This window comes from Octopus bimaculoides, chromosome 5, assembly GCF_046866305.1.
Source record: "Octopus bimaculoides isolate indiv1 chromosome 5, ASM4686630v1, whole genome shotgun sequence".
NCBI lineage: Eukaryota > Metazoa > Mollusca > Cephalopoda > Octopoda > Octopodidae > Octopus > Octopus bimaculoides.
Genome location: NC_142932.1, coordinates 89,427,558 through 89,449,531, shown reverse-complemented (window position 1 = coordinate 89,449,531; position 21,974 = coordinate 89,427,558). Strand labels below are relative to the sequence as shown.

The window sequence follows — 21,974 nt, the reverse complement described above, 5'->3', positions numbered from 1 at the left end:
ATGTTTGATCAATACTTGACTGAGGTCATGTATTAGGATAATTCATGTTAAATAATATGTTTGTAGAGATGGAAAGAAGAAACAATAAATTATGACCAAGTGACACAATAATGAAAATGTAGAAGAAAAAAAAATATTTAAAATAAACGAATAAATATACAGATGAAATATAAATAATGGCATTAATAAAACAACAGTATATCTATAAATCTATGTCATGCAAACACACAATGAAGATGCATGTGTACATGTGTATGTGTGTGTGTGTGTGAGAGAGAGAGAGAGAGAGAGAGAGAGAGAGAGAGAGAGAGAGAGAGAGAGAGAAAGAGAGAGAGAATCTTTTTTATTTGTTTCAGTCTTTGGATTGTAGCCACGTTTGGACGTTGCCCTGAAGGGTTCAGTCAAGCAAATCAACCCCCAGTACTTTTTGTTATGAAGTCTGGTTGTTATTTTATCTGTCTCTTTTGCTGAACCACTAAGTTGCAGGAGCATAAAACAAACCAACACTGGTCGTCAAGCAGTAGTGGGGGGGGGTCAAACATAAATACTCACACATATGTATACACACATACACACATATATATATATATATATATATATATATATATATATATATATATATATATATATATATATATGTATGTGTGTGAGTGTGCATGTGTGTGTGTTAGTGTGCATGTGTGTGTGTGTGAGTGTGTATGTGTGTGTGTGAGTGTGCATGTGTATGCACATACACACACATGCACACTCACACACACATGATGGGCTTCTTTCAGTTTCTGATTATCAAATGCACTCACAGGGCTTGAGGCTATAGTAGAAGACACTTGACTTATGTACCATGCAGTAGAACTGAACCCAGAACCATGTGGCTGGGAAGCAAGCTCTTTACCACACAGCCATCCCTATATATATTTGTACGAAGCTAATGAATCACTTTGTTGTTACTCAGCTTCTGTTTCTATTGGCAAAATGTAAATATTATGAAGTGCACCAGGTTTGATATTGAAATGGTTCAGATATTCACGTACCCATTTGATGACATCACTCCTTTCAGACAACATTGTACTGAAAAACTTTGTTTATATCAACTTTATACATTTATTTTGGGACTGCTTCAAATTAACTTGATCATTTTGAGAGAATTAGGATGTGTTAATCAAACATATGCTGCCTTAGTGCAATAGGGTTTATATTTTTCTGAATCAGATTTGGTGCAAGTCTGAGATATTTATCCTTTATCTTTTACTTGTTTCAGTCATTAGACTGTGGCCATGCTGGGGCACCACTCTGAAGAATTTTTAGTTGAATGTATCAGCCCCAGTACTTCTTTTTTAAGCCTGGTACTTGTTATAATGGTTCTCTTTTTCCAAACCACTAAGTTATAGGGAGATAAACACACCAGCATCAAGCAGTGTAGGGGTACACACACACACACACACACACACATACAATGGGCTTCTTTCAGTTTCAATCTACCAAATCTATTCACAAGGCTTTGGTCAGCCCCAGGCTACAGAAGACACTTGGTCAAGATGTCACACTGGAGGACTGAACCATGTGTTTGGGAAGCAAGCTTCTTACTTCACAGCTATTGCCTGTTTTAATTTTGTTTACTTTTCAAAGTTTATGTAGCTGTTTAACCTAGATCAGTCCTAACTGAGCAGACCTATAATCAAAGCATTCCAATCACGACCATAGCATGTTTCTATCAGGAATAGCAAATCTAAGACTATATCAGCCAATATGCCCTTTCCATTCATGATTTCAAGTTGTAATTTAAGGGAAATTTGATTGCTCTATCTAGCAGGGTGAGCAGTCATTTAAACACTCACATTTTGGCTTGTTTTAAAGTGATTGTTTACAAATATATACTGGCTAATAATGTTCCAGGTGTGCATGGGGAAATATGGTTTGTGTGTGTTCTTAAAGTGTCCTAAGAAGAAAAAAATATTAAGTCTGACATTTTTAAATAAGTGACATTGCAACCTTCATCAGAAAAAAAATATATATATATTTTACAAATAGTAATAAAAACAAAAATTAACTCAATTTTGCTGAAATTAAAATAGTATAAGATATTTGACCCAAATAAAAATGTTAATGTCTTTTTAAATATCAGCATCAAAATATCATATTTAAATTGTTATCCTTTCTTTAAGACTAATTAATTACTGCTTGATTGGTAAACTCACAACTTTGAAATGTTTAAATGCCATGCTGACATCTAAAATAGCTTAATATCTTTCAGCAGAGAAATTAAATTAGCTAAACTAGAATGCTGAGTACGTTAAATGTTTGCCATTTCCTCTCTGAGAAATGAGATCATATCCCAAAATAAGTACCATTCTGTAGTCATTCAGTAATGAAATTTTAAAATAATTTTGATATATGTTATTCCCTCAGCTTCTGCAACTCAATACTGTTATTCACCAATATTAGTTTTCTTAATGAAAGATATACATGTTGAGTGAAAAGATTCAGAAATATTTAATATTCTTGAAGATATTACTAAAGATTGTAAAGATCTATTATAAGATTGGTTCATATGGAGAGTTTCATTGGTGAATGTCTCATAACCTATTAGGGAACCATTGAAGACATTTATTTTCAGGCAATATATCTGAATTTATTAATTCTTTCCCTTAACTTTATTTTTTCTGTATGCTCTCTATTGTATACATCAAGACACTGATGTAAAAACATTCTCTTGCAACATAAATGAGATGTGTATATAACTTTTGTTTTCTTGTGTGATCACAGATTTCTATCAATAGGTGATCAGGCATTTCCCACCAAAGTTTAATACTTATTCTCAACAGCTAAAAAGACTGAAGCTATGCAGGATAAAATATTATGCTAGAAAGACAACAAAATGCTTGCAGTAGATGCTAGTTATTTCATCTGCAGATACCCATTTATGTAAAAGTTATCACAGATTAATAATTTTGGAGAAACATACAGAATTAACAGGTTACTTCTCTCTTTTTATAATAATAAAAAAAAAATTGTTGCTTATGAAAATATGAGAAGTGCGGGTTAAGAGCAAATAAAATAATATATTTTTTTACGGAAGAAGTGTAATGCCCATAACCTCTTTGCAAGGCTACTGATGGAGAAACAGAGGATGACTAGTTTGCCATCTAAAAGCAGGTACAATCCTCTATATGGGCTTTCATAGAATTTACTTTGAGGCATAAGCATAGAAAACAATTGCCCAAAATGCTGCACAGCGGAATTGAACCTGAAACCACATAGCTGTGAATTAAACTTCTTAATTACTTAACTATGCTTGCCTCCATTTTTTTCTATCTTGATAGTTAAATTTTATTTCTTTTTAATTTAAATATTACAGTTGCATTGTTGCAATTACATTACATGGATTTTTATTTTCATTACTGTGATCAAGGTTGCAAGATGGCAGAATCATTATGATACGGGGCAAAATGCTTGGTGGCATTTAGTCTCTCTTTAGGCTCTGAGTTCAAATTCCACTAAGATCAACTTGCCTTTCATCCTTTCAGGGTTGATAAAATATGTAATTGACTTACCCAATCCTCCAAAATTGTTGGCTTTGTGCCAAAATTTGAAACCACTATTATAACTGTGGTTGCCATTAAAATCAGTAAATTTGCAAAAAAAAAGTTCCATTGAAGGATTGCTTGTAGATAGTGGACATATTTAAAAAATTATGCTATTCAAGTATTCATATCTTAAGATTATAGATAAACTTTAGTTAGTTGAAAGATGTCTTTCATATAGCTTTGTTGAAAAAAAAAAGGTTGATGCTGAAGCTCAATGTAGTGAGACACAATAAATGACTCATTTCAAATACAAAATTTAGCTTGGTTGTCATCAGCTATGTTGTGCATTCTTTACTAAACTAATAATATCACAAGCTTTATGTTTAAATAATTTACTAAGATTGTGCTTGGTAGTTTATTTAAGTAGCATAATGGAACTATGTATGTAAGTGTGTGTGTGTGTGTACATGCGCACACATGCACATTTTGGTAATACTAAAGTACACAAATAACTACTTCTAAAAATGTAAGTAATCATTATTGCCTGCAACATTTGTTTAATAATGTAAGCAAATAACCCTTGACTTTACATTTTCTGGTCTATGAATTGCTCATTTAGTTGAATATTTTATGATAAATTGTTTTTTATTATTATATATTGGTTGGAGAATGAAATTGTTCACGTTCTGGATTACTAACTGTCTCCACTTCTACTGCTCCAACCCAACCAATCTTCTGTTTTAAACTGTTATTGCCATTGCATCACGCTTCAAGAGCAGCTACATTATTCTAGTTGACTAGTTTAACTTAGTTAATGTAATTTCTCCACCACTATTAAATGACTACTGACTTAAGTGGATTAGGAGGGCATTAGATCTACACTTATTTCAATGTATGAATTTGTAAACCTTTCTAATTTACATATGTGAAAGAAATAAAAACTGTGGCAAGAAAGACTAAGTAGGGTAGTTGGAGAATAGTTGGAAGTTATAAATTATTTGGGGCCCCATCAGCCACCTAACTGCCATTTGGCTCCTTATGTTTTTAAGTTACATTTCATTTGACTGATGATTGATTGCTTCCTAGACAGCATGTACAAAAGAGAAACACAAAAACCATAGGGCAATCATAATGTTAAGTTATTGAGCTACTCATTGTGGGTTTAATTTTTGTTTCAGTGACTATACTTAAATAATCTTTTCTACTCTAGGCACGAGGCCCAAAATTTTTGGGGAGGGGGCCAATTGATTAGATCGACCCCAGTACGTAACTAGTACTTAATTTATCAACCCTGAAAGGATGAAAGACAGATGAAATACTGCTTTTCTAAGCCCTTAATTTCAAAATCATTTATCTATCCTACACATATGTAGATGCAGGCATGGCTATGTAGGTAAGAAGTTTACTTCATAATGACATGGTTATGGACTTAATCCCACTAAATGACACCTTGAACTATTTTATCTTCTATCATAACTTCAGATTGACTAACAGTTTGTAAAAGGAATTAGATGGAAATTGTATGGAATCCCATATTCATGGCATATCAACAAAGAATGTAAACATTGGCAAATAAAGTGTTCATTGAGCAAGGTCCACAGAAACTCATTGTTCCTGCCATCAGAAATGAACCAGTGATGGGACAGTTCAAAACCTGTCATTAACAACAATGTGATTCATTATTGAGATATAAAGTAAATAAATAAAATAACTGCATTGGCTTTTTACTAATATATTTTTTTTTTAAATTCCTGGTGATTAGAAAGGATTCAGACAGATTTAAGTATCTTAGGAAGGAACAGAATGAAATTTGAACAGTGAATCTTAACACAGAACCCATCAGCCAATAGTTCAATACTACACTCATTTTTGTGTTTACTTCATGTTGAAAATAAAATCAACTCATAAGGTTAGGTGAAACTTGTTGAAGTAGACTTTCTACAGTCAGATACTCTTCCTGTCTCCAACCTCTACCTGTTTTCCACGAAAGGTATTTTCATACTGACAGTTCTCACACAACGAAAGTACCAGAGCCATTGACACTTCTCTTGTGCTCAGCCAGTTTTAAAAAAGGGCATGTGAAAATCATTCATACACACATGTATGATGGAATTCTTCCCAGTTCCTGTCAGTCAAATCCGGCCTCAAGGCATTGGTTGACTCAAAGCTACAGTGGAAGATACTTGTGCAAGGTACCACACAATGGGACCAAATACAGAATCACATGGTTGCAAAGTGAACTTCATAACCACACAACCATGTCTACACCACAATGAAAATACAAAATGCCTAAAAGCTGCTTCACAGAAATTCGCAGTGCACACTTACTTAAGCTAATACAGTAGCTCATAGTAATTAGATATAACCCTGTTGGCTAGTATATATATATATATATATATATATATATATGTACATTAGCTCTCAGTGGTCAATACTGATCCAAATATCAACATGATAGAGTTGTCACAGAAATTCTTTTTTTAATAATTGATTGGTCTGTTGACACTGTTAAGTAATTATATACTACCCTAACATCCACAACAATTATTATTTGTTTTGTTTTACTTTCCTTTACAGTTTAGACTTTCATTCAAGTGTCCCAGAGCATAATGTCATGCAATATATAAGCTATGCTTATGCATTAACCATGGTAATGGACGTAGAATTAATGTTATGCTATGAAGCGTATAATGCAAATTTGAACAAGAGGTTCTCTTGTAAAGGCCATTGATCAATAAGATATTGATTCATAATATAGAACAGAGAATTAACGATAAAAAACCAGTAGGCTAAAATGGCTATAATAAAAAAAACAACTAATTACCTGGCAATCAGTGACTAAGAACAAACGATAAAATTTTGACAGTGTTGCTTTATCTTTTTGTTTATTTTGGAATTAAAAATGTAATAAACTCTTAAATATTAAAATAGTTTGTTAAAATATATCTAAGTCATATTCATCACATGATGTGCGCGCGTGTGTGTGTGTGTGTGTGTGTGTGTGTGTGTGTGTGTGTGTGTGTGTGTGCGTGCGCGCGCATCAATCACAAGCATTTGAGTCGTCAACTCTCTATCACAAAATTTTCTTAATATTGCCTAACAGCAAAATCCTTATGTGCACAGCATTAATAGAAAGAAAGAACCATAGCCCTGAGTGACTCATAACAGAGCAATGCTTCATTCCATTTTATAGTTTTAAGTAACTGTGATAAAATCTATGACAAGTCTAGTACCTGTTCCCAACAGCTAAGATGAACTGAAGCCTTATAGAATTAAATGTCATGTCTTGGAATAAAGTAAATTTGAACTCAAGAAATCTGAGCTAATGGTTTAGCCATTTCATCTCTAATCTGTATGTTTCCTATACCGGATACAAATAGTGATAAATGAGATATTTAACATTAGCTTGAAACCAGGAATAACTAAGTTGAAGAGCTCAGTTATTGATGAAAGTTTATGTACTGAAAACTAAACACAAACATTACATTTTATTCTTAATGTACAATACTTTTTATCGCTACTTGTTTCAATGTATACAGTGTATTGTTTACTCCAATAATCAACACACTTGTTTACAGATGTAGTACAACAGAAGCTGGAATATAACTTGGGACATTAAATTATGAAAGAAAAGAAACTTGTGAAAGATATGAAGAAATGTAAGCAAAATATATATATATAGGATTGTTTTAGCAATAAAAGGAAGACATGGCTCTCATAGGAATGGGATAGTTAGTAAACAGAAGCAAGTTGAAGAAAAAGGTGAACAGAGCAAGCATTTTACATGGATGAGGAAGAGGAGTTGTCAATAGCGGTGACCAGTGTATTTGTGAGAAATAAAAAATCTCATTCACACCAGTTTCAGAAGAATGTTAGATTTCACTAATTGAAAATGAAAAAACAAAACCCTTTGATTTGAGATTAAAAGATTAAACTAAATGCTTTAATGACACATGACAACTTTTGTTGACAATAAGCTTGTTATTCACTTAGAACCAGAAATAGAAATACCAGAAGATGAAAAGGATTATTAAAAATATTGATTTCTTATTTAGGTACAACGTTACAGATTTGTGTTAGGGGAATGAGATAGAGTAAACTTATACCTTGCTTAATAACATTACAGTATAAATGAAGCGAAGTAAATTACATTTATAGACTTAGTTTTGCACTTAGATTAAAGAAAAGAAAAATGTTTAAAAGATTCTTTATGACTAAAATTAGTGAAAAAGAATATGATAGTTTATGACAAACTGAAGTGATGCAGCACAAGGAAAATTGCTGTCACAAAAAAGGAAAATTGCTGTCACAAAAAAGGAAAATATATTTTTAAACTGTAGAATTCTATAAAGATAGGATGATAATTTTATAAAAAAGTATTAGAAAAATATTGTTGATTTTTGAAACTGAGAATAAAAGGGTATCAAATATTTGATTTAACTGAGTTACTATTTTGACGAAGAATTATTCTAAAATTAATATTTAAAATAAAGTTGAGAACTATTTTGGTATGGCCTATGAAAAGAATTATTGAAGACAGATTGAATTATCAAATAACTTAAAAAGAAGTACATATGATTAGCTGAGGATTTTTTTACTTTTGTTTTTTTATTGTATGAGAAGTGAAAACATAGTACCACAGAAATGAAATATGAAAATTATATAAGTATGGAGAGATAAAAAAGAGCAAAGAGAAAGATCAAAAACTTTCACTTTTATTTAAAATGAAATAAACAGGTTCATTGAACCACTTATTTTAAGTTCCTTCTGGCTGATGTCAGACTAAAACTAATATTTTATTAATACAAAACTATTAAACACAAACATATAAAAGAAATTTAAGATGATGAAAATTTGAAGGTGATTAATAATTATGAGAAAGAAGTTTAAATTATAAAAGGGGAAGCTGAAGAAAATGATTTCACATATATACCGAAGAAAATGGTTAGTGGAGATGGATGTCAGGTTATGAGATAAATCACAGAAACAATGTTGTAAGGAAACTGAAGTTTACGATTAAATAAGAACCTTCTATTGTATGTTAGGAAATATATTTATCTGGAACTGTACAATTATAGCTTTGTTTAAAGATTTACTCAAGATGTCAATATAATGTGTTGAAGAAGAGAAAAAATATAAACTGAGAGGATGTCTTTAGCATTATAAGGCTGAAATTTTAGGAGGAATTTAAAAGAAATTAATATCTAATAACAATATTCTGAAACAAAAATTAGACAGCTTCTTATTTCAAAATGAACTGCAAAAGTCCAAATACATGATTAGAGACCATAACTAAACAAACTACTAGATTGAAAGAGATGAAATAAAGATCTTATCATCTTACAATCTAGTGACAAGGCTTTCATTTTTTTTTCTTTCCAAAGAAGGGCAAGCATCCAAAACTTTATTCTTCCTCATAGCAAAAAAAAAAATACTTCACTATTTGGATTATTTGTATTAGTTTTTGCCAACACAAAACATTCCTCCAATTCTACTACTTTGCTCAACTGAAATTTCCTTAAAGGAAAATCCTCAATAACCATCCAAATGAAACTAACTCTTTGAAGATCGGATAAAAAAAAAAAAACTATATTTTTTCCCAGAATACTGTTAAAAAGAGTGTTAAAAGAATACATATAATTTTCAATATTTACACTAAAAAGATTGGAAATACTGCACTTTGTTATAATGAATCAAATAAAATCCTAATGTTAAACTCAATTTGAATATATTCCTTGTGGATTTGTTCCTATATTATTAAAAACAAACACTAGACAATCCTGTATTATAAATTAATTATAAATGTCAGTAGGCAGAAGTATGACACAGATCAAAGTTGACTTTGATATTGAAAGTGTTAATAGATCCAAATATGCATACTAAATCTAATTAGTTAATTAAACATCATGTTTTAAGGATTTTTTTTTAAATACCAAACTTGATTACAAGGAATCTTAATATATCTAAATAAACACATGACTACAAAAATTGGGTGATGTTCATTCATTTCAAATCCAACATCTTTTACATCAAATTTTGGTATTAGTACAGGAATGTAATATTAGATGCTATGGGATATCAGACAATGGATGCATACAATATATTGTAGGTATATTCAGCATGTGCAACAAAATACAAGCAAGTGTATATAACAAAGCTCAAGTATGCACCTGCTTCACGAAGGATTGAGTCAACGAGATCATTGATCCCAAGAACATCTGAAAGTAAAATTTAATGTAAAGAACATTTACAATATCATGAATAAATACACAGAAAAATATTGTCACTTCAAGTACATCACAAAAGAACCAAAAGATTAAAAATAATATTGATACTTTCATTAAATATTTTCAATAACGTAATTAGTTTTACATTATACACAAATATACATACACAAAGACATTTTGTTGATGTCTTGTTTTTATTTATAATGAAATGAATGATAAAGACTATGGGATAATGAAGGTTTTGGTGTATATATTGGTCAAATATTTTAATTTGTGTAGCACACACAAAAAAAAAAAAAAACAACAGTATGACAAAATTCATTAGGAATTACAAAAATATAGCCTTTTTTTTAAGTATGAAATCACTACAAATTATGTTTAAAGAGGAATATAGATTACCAAAGTGGCTAGTGATTAACAAATAAGATTAATGGTGTACTCTGAAAAGTTATAAGGAAAGAAAATATATTCCTTGAAAAGTTATTAATAGAAAGACTAAATATGTAAATATAAAAATAAATCTGAAAGAAAACAACTATAAAAGAACATAGACTATTTAGAGAATAAAACAACATCCTGCACATGCTTCTGCTCAGTTAACCCTCATGAAAGACAAATCTTTGAAAATAATTTCAAAGAGACACAGATGGTTATCTTTACCATAGTTATCATAAATGGTTTCTATTAAATATTTTATTCTAGTTTATTCAAATGTTTTCATAATACCAAAGCTATTTATCACAGCAAGAAGAAACAATAAAATATTAATAATAGAACATTAATTCAGAATGAATGACATTCTTTCAAAATAGACACAATTAAACCATAATAAATTAGAGATTAAAAAATGACTGAAAATGAAAAAATTGGAACCAGTAACATTATAATCTAAAAGAGAATGTAAAACAGCAAGATTAAAAGCATTGAATAGAAATATCATTACATTATTTATTTATTTGCAAATTTAAACACTTTGATTTGATATTTTCAGAAATGCTATGTACTTTTCCCCCAGCTTTATTTTTTCTCACAAAGATCCACTAACTTAAACTGATGGGTGATATGTGTAAGCTGCATATTTCAAAGTGTCATCTAGGAAATTAAAACAGTGAAAATAAAAAGTGGATTTCTTCTCTTTCTTTTAAACAAAATATGAGATATTCTTTATGTGTCCAATATCGGTGGACAGTTCAGATATCAGAGACAAAGTATTACACATATATACCATGTCAGAAAGGTAATTCTCCACAACCACTGGCCTTTTACTGAGCTATATCTTCTCTCTCTCTCTGTTCTTAATACAGCTACCTCTGATTATCTAAACTTAGCAATTTCACATATGCCCTACCTAAATCCATTTGATGTATCTGATTCTTTTCCATGATCCTCAGTGTTTATCACACCTACACCTATTAAATATTTTCCATCCCGCCTTCTACAAAACTACTCCTTAAGCACTCTTTTCGAGTCCACATTCTATTTTCAAACACTTGCCTACAATTCAAATGCAATATCTACTACATTAGCCTCTCTTGTTTATCTTGTTCTCAATGAGAGAGAGAGAGGAGAGAGAGCGCAAGAGAGAGAGAGCGCAAGAGAGAGAGAGAGCGCAAGAGAGAGAGAGCGCAAGAGAGAGAGCGCAAGAGAGAGAGAGCACAAGAGCGAGAGAGCACAAGAGAGAGAGAGAGCGCAAGAGAGAGAGAGCGCAAGAGAGAGAGAGTGCAAGAGAGAGAGAGAGCGCGAGAGAGAGAGTGCAAGAGAGAGAGAGAGCGCGAGAGAGAGAGAGAGAGAGAGAGAGAGTGCAAGAGAGAGGGAGGCTAACAAAGCTGAGTACTGTACACCATCTCCAGACTAAGATAACCCAAAATATATAAATGAAAATTAAATCAGAAAAGTGCTGAATTCAAAATAGCAACTGTATTTGAAAAAGGAAAATCCAAGATATAAGAAACAGTATGGCTAATAGATAATTCTGTTAACTCTTCAGAGATTTTGAAACGCTAACAAAACAAAAACCAAAACAACTAATCTTAGAATTACTGAAATGTTGGCCTTCACTTCAATTCCAATGCAAGTAATCTACTGTGCTTTTGAACAGAGCACTTACACTTTGTAAGTTCAACAGACTATTTAGGAATAATTGTCATGGTTATCTTTTTTGTTACTTTTTTTTTATTGATGAACGAGAATATCAGCCTGTAAAGTAGGGGATTAATTTAGTTTTTTATGCTGCTGAATGTAAAGATAATTCTAAACTGTCATTAGACAACAATTTGCAAATTAGCTGATCAACTTATGAGTTAAGGAGCATTTCCTATACAGTTAAAAGCTATTATTCTCTTGATAAAAACATTAAGTGGAACTTAATGAGCTTGATACTAGTTTTAAAGATAAAACTAGTTTTACAGATAAGAATGTTATTTTTCTGTGATATTGGTGTTTTTGTGGGTGGTGAAGAGTTTGAAGGAAATTCAAAATAGCTTCTACATGTTTAGGCCTCTATTGGTCAACTTGGGTCAAGTAGTATTAATGCTATCAAGGTGATGCCAGTTATTTGTTCAGATAGGATGTTAGCAGAACACTGATACCACTTTGATGGTGGACTGTATCATACTATATTCAGCAACATCAGTTCCTAGTATTGGACATCACACAAGGTAAGGCAAGAGGTTGGGGCGAGTCAGTAACTTAGTCACCATTCAGTGGATTTGAACACATTAGCAGCAGCAGTCTTTGTGTAGGAGTAACCATTTTGATGGAATACATTTGAGGTTGCATGACCAACATGGGCGAGCAGTCTATATGGACAGCAGGGATTAAATACCCCTTTCATGGAGTTCATTAGCTGGACCTAGGTTGGTATATCTGGGTTGTCAACAGCTAGAGGCTTGAAGTTCATACTTCTGGTGGCATCAATAAAATAATTCATCATTCTTTCTATTGTTGAACACTGTGGGTTGGTGGAGTATGTATAGTTTCTCGTGAAGACAGAGTTGCCAGTTACAAGCTCCAGGTAAGTAATGTAAGGCTCTATAAAGAATACTTCACTTGATGTTAGGGGAAGTCATTTTGATGATCACAGAGTCTCTAGACAAAGCAGGACAGGGAGATGGAGTTTTCCCCTATTTCTCCACCTGAAGGAGTGCATATGTTGTGTATACCTTCCCTTAAAACCATTTTTTGACTGTCATTTCCATGTAGCGTCTTGTGATGTGAGGATGGTTCTAGAGACAGGATCCTCCCAGTGGGAAGTTGATAAGATATTGTTAGATTGTGGGTTAGAGGCTGTGTAGGTGTGGGTTTGCATGAACCTAAAAATAATGAAAATAACTGGTACCACCATAATAGCATTAATACCAAATGACCTGACCAATAGAAACTTAAACACCAAGGCATCTTGAATTTCCTTCAAATTCTCTACTGATGAGATGGGTGCATAGAACATGAACCCAAAAGTCATGTGGAGCTGAGTCATACTGCTATCAAGTACATGTAACTCCAAATATGTTGAGTGTTCCTTCCTTTCATTTGTTCACTCACATGTATGTGTGTGTGCGCGCGTTTGTGTGTGTGTGTGTTTGTGTGTGTGTGTGAAGTATATTAGTTACTGTGGTCTGTGTAAAGGGTTTATCATTCACCCACTTTAATATTATAGAAGCTGAATAAGAAAATTGTTTAAAGAGAGCCTCATGATTTATGAAAGGGGTTAGCTTTAAATAATCCATCAGAATGTAAAGAAGTTAAATTTATTTCCAGTTTTGATTTGGGCATAAATACAAATTTCTTCACAATAAATTATAGATAAAATAATTTTTGACTGACCATCACGTTTCTCTCCTCTGTGGAGTGTTTTATACATTTGTTTGTACCAGTCATGTTGATTTTCCTCATCAATATTCTGAAAAAAAAAAAAAAATCAAATAGATTTAAACATTAGTGTCAACAATAACATATTAGCAATTGATAAGCAAACATGCAAACAATAACTAAAAACTCAAAGAAACTAAAATGCAGGATATCATAAATCTATCTTAGTTTTCTTGCTAAAGTTTTAATTTATTCAATTTCAAGTTTTTAAATTTTAAGAGTTTTGTTCATCATTCATCACCTTCATTTTTGCTATAATTTAGCATCCATTTTTTCATGCTGACCCGAGTCATGTAGTTCTACCGATTAGCAAATTGCCACTCAATTTTTTGCTGTGTAGTTTGTGTATGTGAATCAACATCCTGAATCTAACTTCACTTTTTTCACAGTCTTTGATCTTCCTCTGATTTTTTAATGTCCCTCCACCTTTGATGCAAGTTAACATACATATTTAAATGATGACACTCATCTCATTCTCTCACAGCCTCTGCAGATCTTCCATATGCAAACACATAGATGAGTGACTGCAATATCCTGCTTTTGCTTACATGTGCAGGGTAACAATCGCAAAAAGCTTAATACCACACCTTACCCCTCATTGCAGCACAGAAAATAATACTTTCAGTACTATTTACAGTTCGTGTTTTACCATCAATTTTGTGTTTCAAACTTTTTCATTACACTTCTGTGCTGAGCTTTACAAAGGATAAAATGTGAGTTAAGTGAAATAGCTCAAGGAGATAAAACCAAGTACTAGACTTGAGAAAATTATGGAGTACAACTATTCTAAATGCAAGCCTTTAAGGTGACCTAACCAAAATTAACATTAAAATGAGTGGGGAATGAGAGAATGCTGATGATGATGTTGACTCTCATCAATTTAAAACTATCTCTAAGGATTAAGTTACTAGTATTTCAGGTTAGAAGATAAAGCCATTCACTACTGTCAAAGTTGAACCAATCTGCTCTGCATGATTATCTGACCTTAATTTAAAGACAGAAAGCTCTCTGACAAAACATGGACAAAGTCTTGTCAAAATATTCTTGATTACCAATTTAGTGCAATCTAATATTGTATGATATCTGTTTTGCCTTGCCAACTATAGCAACAACAGCCTTGGCTTGTAACAGATGAGGTGAGAGTTGGTTGTTGCTTAATGATAACAACAGCAACTTAATATGACAGGAGGCAAATGATAGATAACTGGAGTTACAAATCAGAACAATATAATACTAATAGACAAAATAAAGACATGGCATGTATGAAAAAGGCTAAGCCTGCAGTTATCCAAGTTTATAACTGTTTTTGATTCCATAGATTGAAGCCACTTACACTTCAAAATGTCATGATTATATCTCATTCTTCTCATCTATAAATGATGTGGCCATCAATATCATGATTACTGTTACTGATTAAGATGACAGACATAACTGATAGAGTAGTAGACTAACCTAAATGCTTTACATTATCTATCTAAATATACTTTGCCTAAACTGAGTCCAATGACAGAATTTCAATATAATTGTGAACCTATTACAAATAACAGCCAAACCTCCCTCAGATCATTTCCATCTAACTTTAGCATCGAGGATTAACCCTTTAGCGTTTAAACCAGCCATATCCAGCCAGCATATTCTAACTATTTTATGTTCAAACTGACCAGATCAGGCCTCTCACTCTTATCCTACAACATCATTCTAAAAATAAATGGTCATATCCTCAAAATTTCAAGATCATGTGTGATTAATTCAAAACAATGTGAATAAATAAGTATTACACGTGATAGAGTAATGTGAATACTAAAGGGTTAATGGAGAAAAGCCTAAAAATGAACCATGCCAAAAAGCAACATTGAGGATGTGAATGTTTGTTTGGAATCCCCAGCATCTTTTGACCAGCCAGTACATGAATCACAACACACATTTATCTTGACCTGTTCTTGCCACAGAGAGACAAACAATTGTGACTTCTTGAAAGAGTGTCATTAGTAACTTGTAAAAGTCAGCAATGCTCAGAAAAAAAGGGAGAAAAATCATCTGGAAGTAGCCTTCAGGGTTACATACACTCACACCGTCAAAAAAATACTTGGCATGTAGGGTTGACTAACTATGAAGGTAGTCGTAATTGTATGCAACTGACAGGTGGATGGAGGGTGGGAGAAAGACAATATATCTCCAAAAAGTCAGATGGCCAAGACAATTTTTTTTATCATGGATGTAAGGGAACCTGAGCTAAAAACCAACTTATTTCTTCATGAGTCCAGAAGAGATGAAAAGCACAGCAGGGCCCATTGAAATTTGAACATAGAATGTAGAAGAGGAAAATTAAATAAGGCATTTGGTTAGACAGTACAGTATTTTAAATAGTCACACATAAAATTCTAGAAATTCAAGTACTCATGAACCAAAGTGACTATCAGTGATCAAACAATCTAGTTAAGTAGTAGTTTTATAGTTAAATGCTAAGTTTCATAGTAAATACCAATTTTTTAGCTAAATACCGGGTTTTGTTAGATAACTACTGAGATTATTAGTAGAATACCAAGTCTAAGTTTGTTAGATGTGTACTGAGATTATTGGCTGAATAGTTAAGTACAGAGTGTGATAACTAAGTACTGAGTTTAATAGCTAAGTACTATGTTTCATAGTAAAACACTGAATTTCATACTTAATACCAAATTTCTTAGTTATTTTGATAGCTAACTTTATTAAGAAAGTATCAAAGTAGCATATTTCATCTGATAGATAAATTCCGAGTTAGACTTTGTTAGTTAAGTATCAAGTCTGTTTATCCATACTGTTGACAAGGTAAACTAGAAATGAGTAAGTGGATATAGTACTGGAATACTAATAACAGAAATATAGATATCAAGTTCAATGCATACAAGTATTTCCTTCTATATTTGAGTAAGATGACAGAATTGATAAGAATCAGATGACAGAGTGGATAAGAATGAGAGTTGATGATTTTGTAGAAGCAAGTAGCTAAACACTAAAGTTAATTTTTCAACCTGTCACAGGTTATTTGCTGTGCCCATAACTAAAACAATTAACCTTTTTGCCACTATTCACTTAGCTGTAAACAGATGATGCCATAGTGAGGTCATCACACAGCTAATGATTTTTTTCACTGAGTCAGGAAGGTATAATGGTATCATATATGAAGATGTAAACTTAGCTTTTAAGTCTGTCAGGACTGATAAAATTTAAGTACTAGTCAAATACTAAGATCAATTTCTATTACCATAAAGGATACTAGATTGATGTTAAGGGTAAAGACAAAGATAGTTTGCAATGCAGAAGTGAAGTGAAATGTTTCTTCCTGCTAAGTCATTCAGTCTCATTGCCCTTTGATGGATAATTTTAAGTAAAAGTCAAGCAGCTGATTATATTCATTACATTTGTTTCAATATAAATTGCATCTTAATTTGTAACTTTTTTTTTAAATAGTTTAATCAGGAGAAAATGCAACACTTATGATGCTGCCTTTTTTAGAGGATCCATATCTGGTGGGAAGGGAAGAAATTATCTTTAGATGAAAGACCTAGTCCAAATGTTTGCAGCAGACTAAACTCCTCTAAAAGCATCCAAGAGCCAGTGGTGGGTTTAAACTAGGTAATGGAAAAAAACCAGACATACATTTCTAAAAAGACATGTTGTTAATAAAATGAGCTCTAGCACATATCTGGTACTTAATTTTAGGTATTCTCTGAAGATGAAAATGTACTGAGAAAATAACATGTATTTTAGATTGGTTGATTGTGTTTTTTAATTTAAAAAAAATATTTAAACTTACCATTCGAAATGCTAATGGAATTCCCTGATTGTCTAGAGGACCAATGCCCTCATATTTCTTCTTCTGTTCAATAACTTTCTTTTTAGAGGTTTTTTCTTCAACGGGAACACCATAATAATTATCAGTGTGTTTTAAACCATCTTCAATTGTTTCTTTTGTACCTAAATACATAGCACCTTTAGGAATTTCTCCAGCTAGAAAAACAACAAGCAAAAAACAAAAGTTTTTTATTTAATAGCAACTCCGAACAAGAGCATCTATTATATATATGTATATATGCATAAGAGTGTGTTTAATTGATCAGATGTTTGCAATAAGTGAAGCCTTAGCCACATTTGGTCTAATAGGTGGATCCTTAGTGCTAGTTGGTAAGTTTGGTTTCCATTGGTCAAGTCAGATTACACAATGAAAATTGTTGTAGATTGCTAGTTTGAGTTACTGCAAGACACTATTTGAACATTAAGTATTTCTAGGATGTAGAGGAAGCAAATCTATCAAGATTTACTTTCATTTGAAAGGGAGTTAAATCTTCAATTGTTCCTGAGTGTTTTTCTTGAGTCAGTTGAAACTGGTCCGAGAGAAATCTTCATCTATAACAGTAAGGGGAGATGACTTCAGAGTGCCTATTAAGAAATACTGAAGGCTGCTTCAGAATATGCAGTTTCTCAGAGAAGCATGGCCTCCACTAATGGAGTAGGAAGGGACTATGTCAGAAATTTTATAAGTATAGTGGAACAGTCACACCTTTGGTCTATAAAGTTTCCAAATGAAATAAGACAGGGAAGTGGAGTTTTGACCCTGTAAGTAGACCTGAAGAAGTGCAAATGTTAACAAAACCATCCCTAAAGGTCATTGCTGGTAATCCATGTAATATTTCTTTGATTATCATTTGATGGAATGAGTACTGATCAATATACCACAGCTTTGGAAAGACAGAATCCCCTTCAGTGGGCAGGTAGCTCAAACTCAGTAATTGCAGGTGGGATGCTAAGGTGAGGGCAGAGTTGATGTATTCTTTCAGGTGTAGTATATAATGCTGAAAGTGATATTATCTAGGAAAGAGACAGCAATAAAGAGAGACAGAGAAAATAATTAATTCAATACAGTGCCACATAAAATATCAACCAAATCTACTGCAAACCATGTCCTGCCATTTAAAAAAAAATATACATTAGATAACATAATCCAGAGAACAATATTTCTGACAAAAAAAAATGATGAGGTAGTCATGACTGGAACAATTTTTTTTTATCATAGGTCTGCTTAATAAAGGACAATTTAAAAGTTAAGCAACAACAACAATCTACCAAGAGGCCAGCAATTCATATTCTGCTACCTGTATCACTCTGCATATAGGTTTAAGAAACATAACTTTCAATAGTCAAATCTTTTTTGTTGCCACAGGCCACTGCTAGAAGCAATGGCAACATTTAGAAAAATGGTGTGTTTTGTTAACTTGCAGTACTGAATTTAACTTTGCCCATGGAAATATGTTTCCTTCTTTTGAGAGAAGGAAAGTACAGGGTTCAGGTGAAACATTTATCAATGTAAAAAAATACAAAATGTTGCAAAACCTGAAGAAGCAAAAAATGTGCATTGTTGATGAGCTCCAAATCAACCCTGACATCCAGCAAGCCTTTAATCAAACTGTTATTTAAAGGGTGTGCAGGACTACAGGAGGTAATGTATCATTTCCTTATTCAAAACAGAGTTTGATTTGAGGGATATTTAACTGCTATTTCTAAAAGGTTGGCAACCACACAGAGGTTCTCTCCATGGCTCAAAGATGTTTATGTAAAAACCATGTGTGAATAAAAGCACTGGGTGGAGATGTGAACAAATCAGAACACACACACACACACATAAAATATATTAACATTTATTTATCCAAAGATAGCAAACTAACAGAACCAATAGCATGCCTTGCAAAATGCTTAGTTCAAGTTCCACTAAGGTCAACTTTGCCTTTCGTCCTTTCAGTGTCAATAAAACTGACCAGTTGAGCATTGGGATTGATGTAATTGACTTACCGCTCCCTTGAAATTGCTGGCCTTGTGCCAAAATTTTAAACCAATATTTATTTATCCTAGGCACAGATAAGAATAAACAAAATTAGCTACTTGATTCTTTGAGATAAAAAGTATTTATCAATGAGTAATCAATCACATTAACCTTTTCCCAATAGTTAGGTGACCTAAAGCAATATGGAATAGTGTTCTAAATTCAGATACATCTAAACAGCTATAGAAAATCTGAATTCATCTATATCACATAGTTCATCTAATACCATCTACATGATGCTGTTTTACTTTCTGTCTCATACACACATGCTACGCTTACATAATACTATATACACTTTAATCTCAAGATGTTTAACTTGATACAATCAATAATACTTTGCTTGAGGAAGGAATGAAAAATAACAACAATAGTAACAACATCAGCAATAATAATAGACAATGTTTTTTTTAAAAAACTACAAAATAAATATACATAATATAAAAAGAAACAAAAATAATCGAAAAGAAAAGCACATGGTGGAAATAAAACAAAAGCTTCCATGTCACCAAGCTAAGCAAACAGCAGATAAAAAACAGCATCCAAATCAGGCAGTTGATGTCAAGAATGGCTACAAAGCAAAAGATATGAAAAAAATAACTGAGTACTAACGTATTATTAACAATTCGTTTACCTTTCTTTTACTGTTAATACCAAAGAAAATGTTTCAAATGTAACTTTGGAAAAAAAAATTATTATATTTAATTACGTCTTTTTTTTCTTTTTATGATGTTTGGTATTACTGAGTCAATGAAGACTGGGTCTTTGCTAGCGCTGCATGCCTGATAAAGTGAACCAATTTCTCTTTTCTGTCCCAGGTTAGTTCATTGTGACTAATAGCATTTTATGAAGATTTTAAGTACTAATTATTTCTTTATTTGATTCATAGACTTATTTCTCATGATGAATACTGAATGAAGCAAAGCACCTTGTTATGTTGGACATTAGTGTATAGAGTAATATTTGTAAATGGAGTGTAATTGTCCTGCTATGCAAAGTAAATGACCATTAATCATAATATAGTGATTAAATTAGCAAAGTTAAAAAAATAGCTGAATTCATTCCACAATTATTCTCTTAACAACAGTTTTTTTTTTTTTTTAAAGCTATGAACAATTTACATTTAACAAGTTCATGCACACTCAAACATGGAAAGACCTTTGTTATAACTGTCTTGGAAGACAATGTGTGAGAAAACACACCAAGCTGTAAACTGTGTCCTTTCATGACAATTAGCAGTATAACATAAGTCTTAGGGCTTAAAATTTTAACACACACACACACACACACACACACATACATAATACTTGTACTGATCCTCACATATATTTCTACATACTTATACATATAGCTACACACTTACCCTATTTTAAGACTGAACAGGTGTATGATCAAAATACATTTCAGTAATGGTTTTCTTTCTTTTTTCTTTCTTTTGAGAATTATACTATCCAGTTTGACCTTCCATTTTTAAAAAGGTGTGATTTGGAGAATATTTAGCTGCTATTAGCAAGATTAAGAAAGGTATTGGCTTTTTTCTTCGCTCAGCTTTATGGGTGTTTATTTGTGTAATATTATTTTTAATTTTTCTGTTTGCATTGTATAGTAATATTTTGTTTTGATTACACTTGTAGGAAAGAATGCAATTCTTATGATTATAATTATCGTTTACCATGTCACATAATCATGTCACTCCTCAAATCTCAACAACTTACAGAATATTTTAAGCCATCAAGAAAAGCAACCACATAGTAACTCAATAACTAAAAACAGCAACCACATCTCTGGGGACACATTGGACAAAATAGTTCTAGTTTCATATGCTTTAAGAAGAAAGGGCTCGATCAGAGCTCATCTGGGGCATAGCAACAACTTAGAAGATTTTTGCAGAGTATCAGCTGACAGATTCTGCAACTCTGCTTTGCAGCTCTAATATCAATTCTAATTTTGGTGAGCTGGCAGAAACGTTAGCATGCCAGGCAAAATGCTTAGCAGTATTTCGTCTGTCTTTACGTTCTAAGTTCAAATTCCGCCGAGGTCGACTTTGCCTTTCATCCTTTTGGAGTCAATTAAATAAGTACCAGTTATGCACTGGAGTCAATGTAATCGACTTAATCTTCTTGTCTGTCCTTGTTTGTTCCCCTCTATGTTTAGCCCCATGTGGGCAATAAAGTGGTTAATCTTAATGTTTCATCATCTAAATCAAATAATATTTGTGCTGTTGTTCTAAATTATTACAATATGTATAACTTACATTTACATGCTACACATTATTAGATATCTAGTAATTTTTTGCAATCTTTCTCGAAGATGGAAACATTGATAAAACTGCCCAATAAGAATACAGACGAAGCACTTGTGTTAAACAATATTTATTGTTATTAATTATGAGAAGACAGGAGCCAGTGAGCTGTCAGAATGTTTAGCAGTATTTCTTCCAGTTCTTTATATTCTGAGTTCAAATTCTAATGAGAGTGATTTAGCCTCTCATCCTTTTGGGGT

General features: G+C 32.3%; 1 protein-coding gene across 48 annotated transcripts in view; it reads right to left on the bottom strand.

Moving 5' to 3' along the window:
- The window catches only part of LOC106869124 (sorbin and SH3 domain-containing protein 1), a 487,488-nt gene that overhangs the window by 239,555 nt on the left and 225,959 nt on the right, over positions 1-21,974 (bottom strand). For 26 of the 48 annotated variants that reach the window (XM_089352584.1, XM_089352597.1, XM_089352618.1 and 23 more), the window contains 2 exons: positions 17,415-17,608; positions 13,574-13,649 (listed from right to left, as the gene is read on the bottom strand). In XM_089352584.1, the coding sequence (XP_089208710.1) occupies positions 13,574-13,649; positions 17,415-17,608 (270 nt within the window). Of the gene's footprint in view, positions 1-9,694; positions 9,743-13,573; positions 13,650-17,414; positions 17,609-21,974 lie in introns of all 48 variants that reach the window. The other 22 variants (XM_089352588.1, XM_089352590.1, XM_089352582.1 and 19 more) reach the window with 1 other exon arrangement.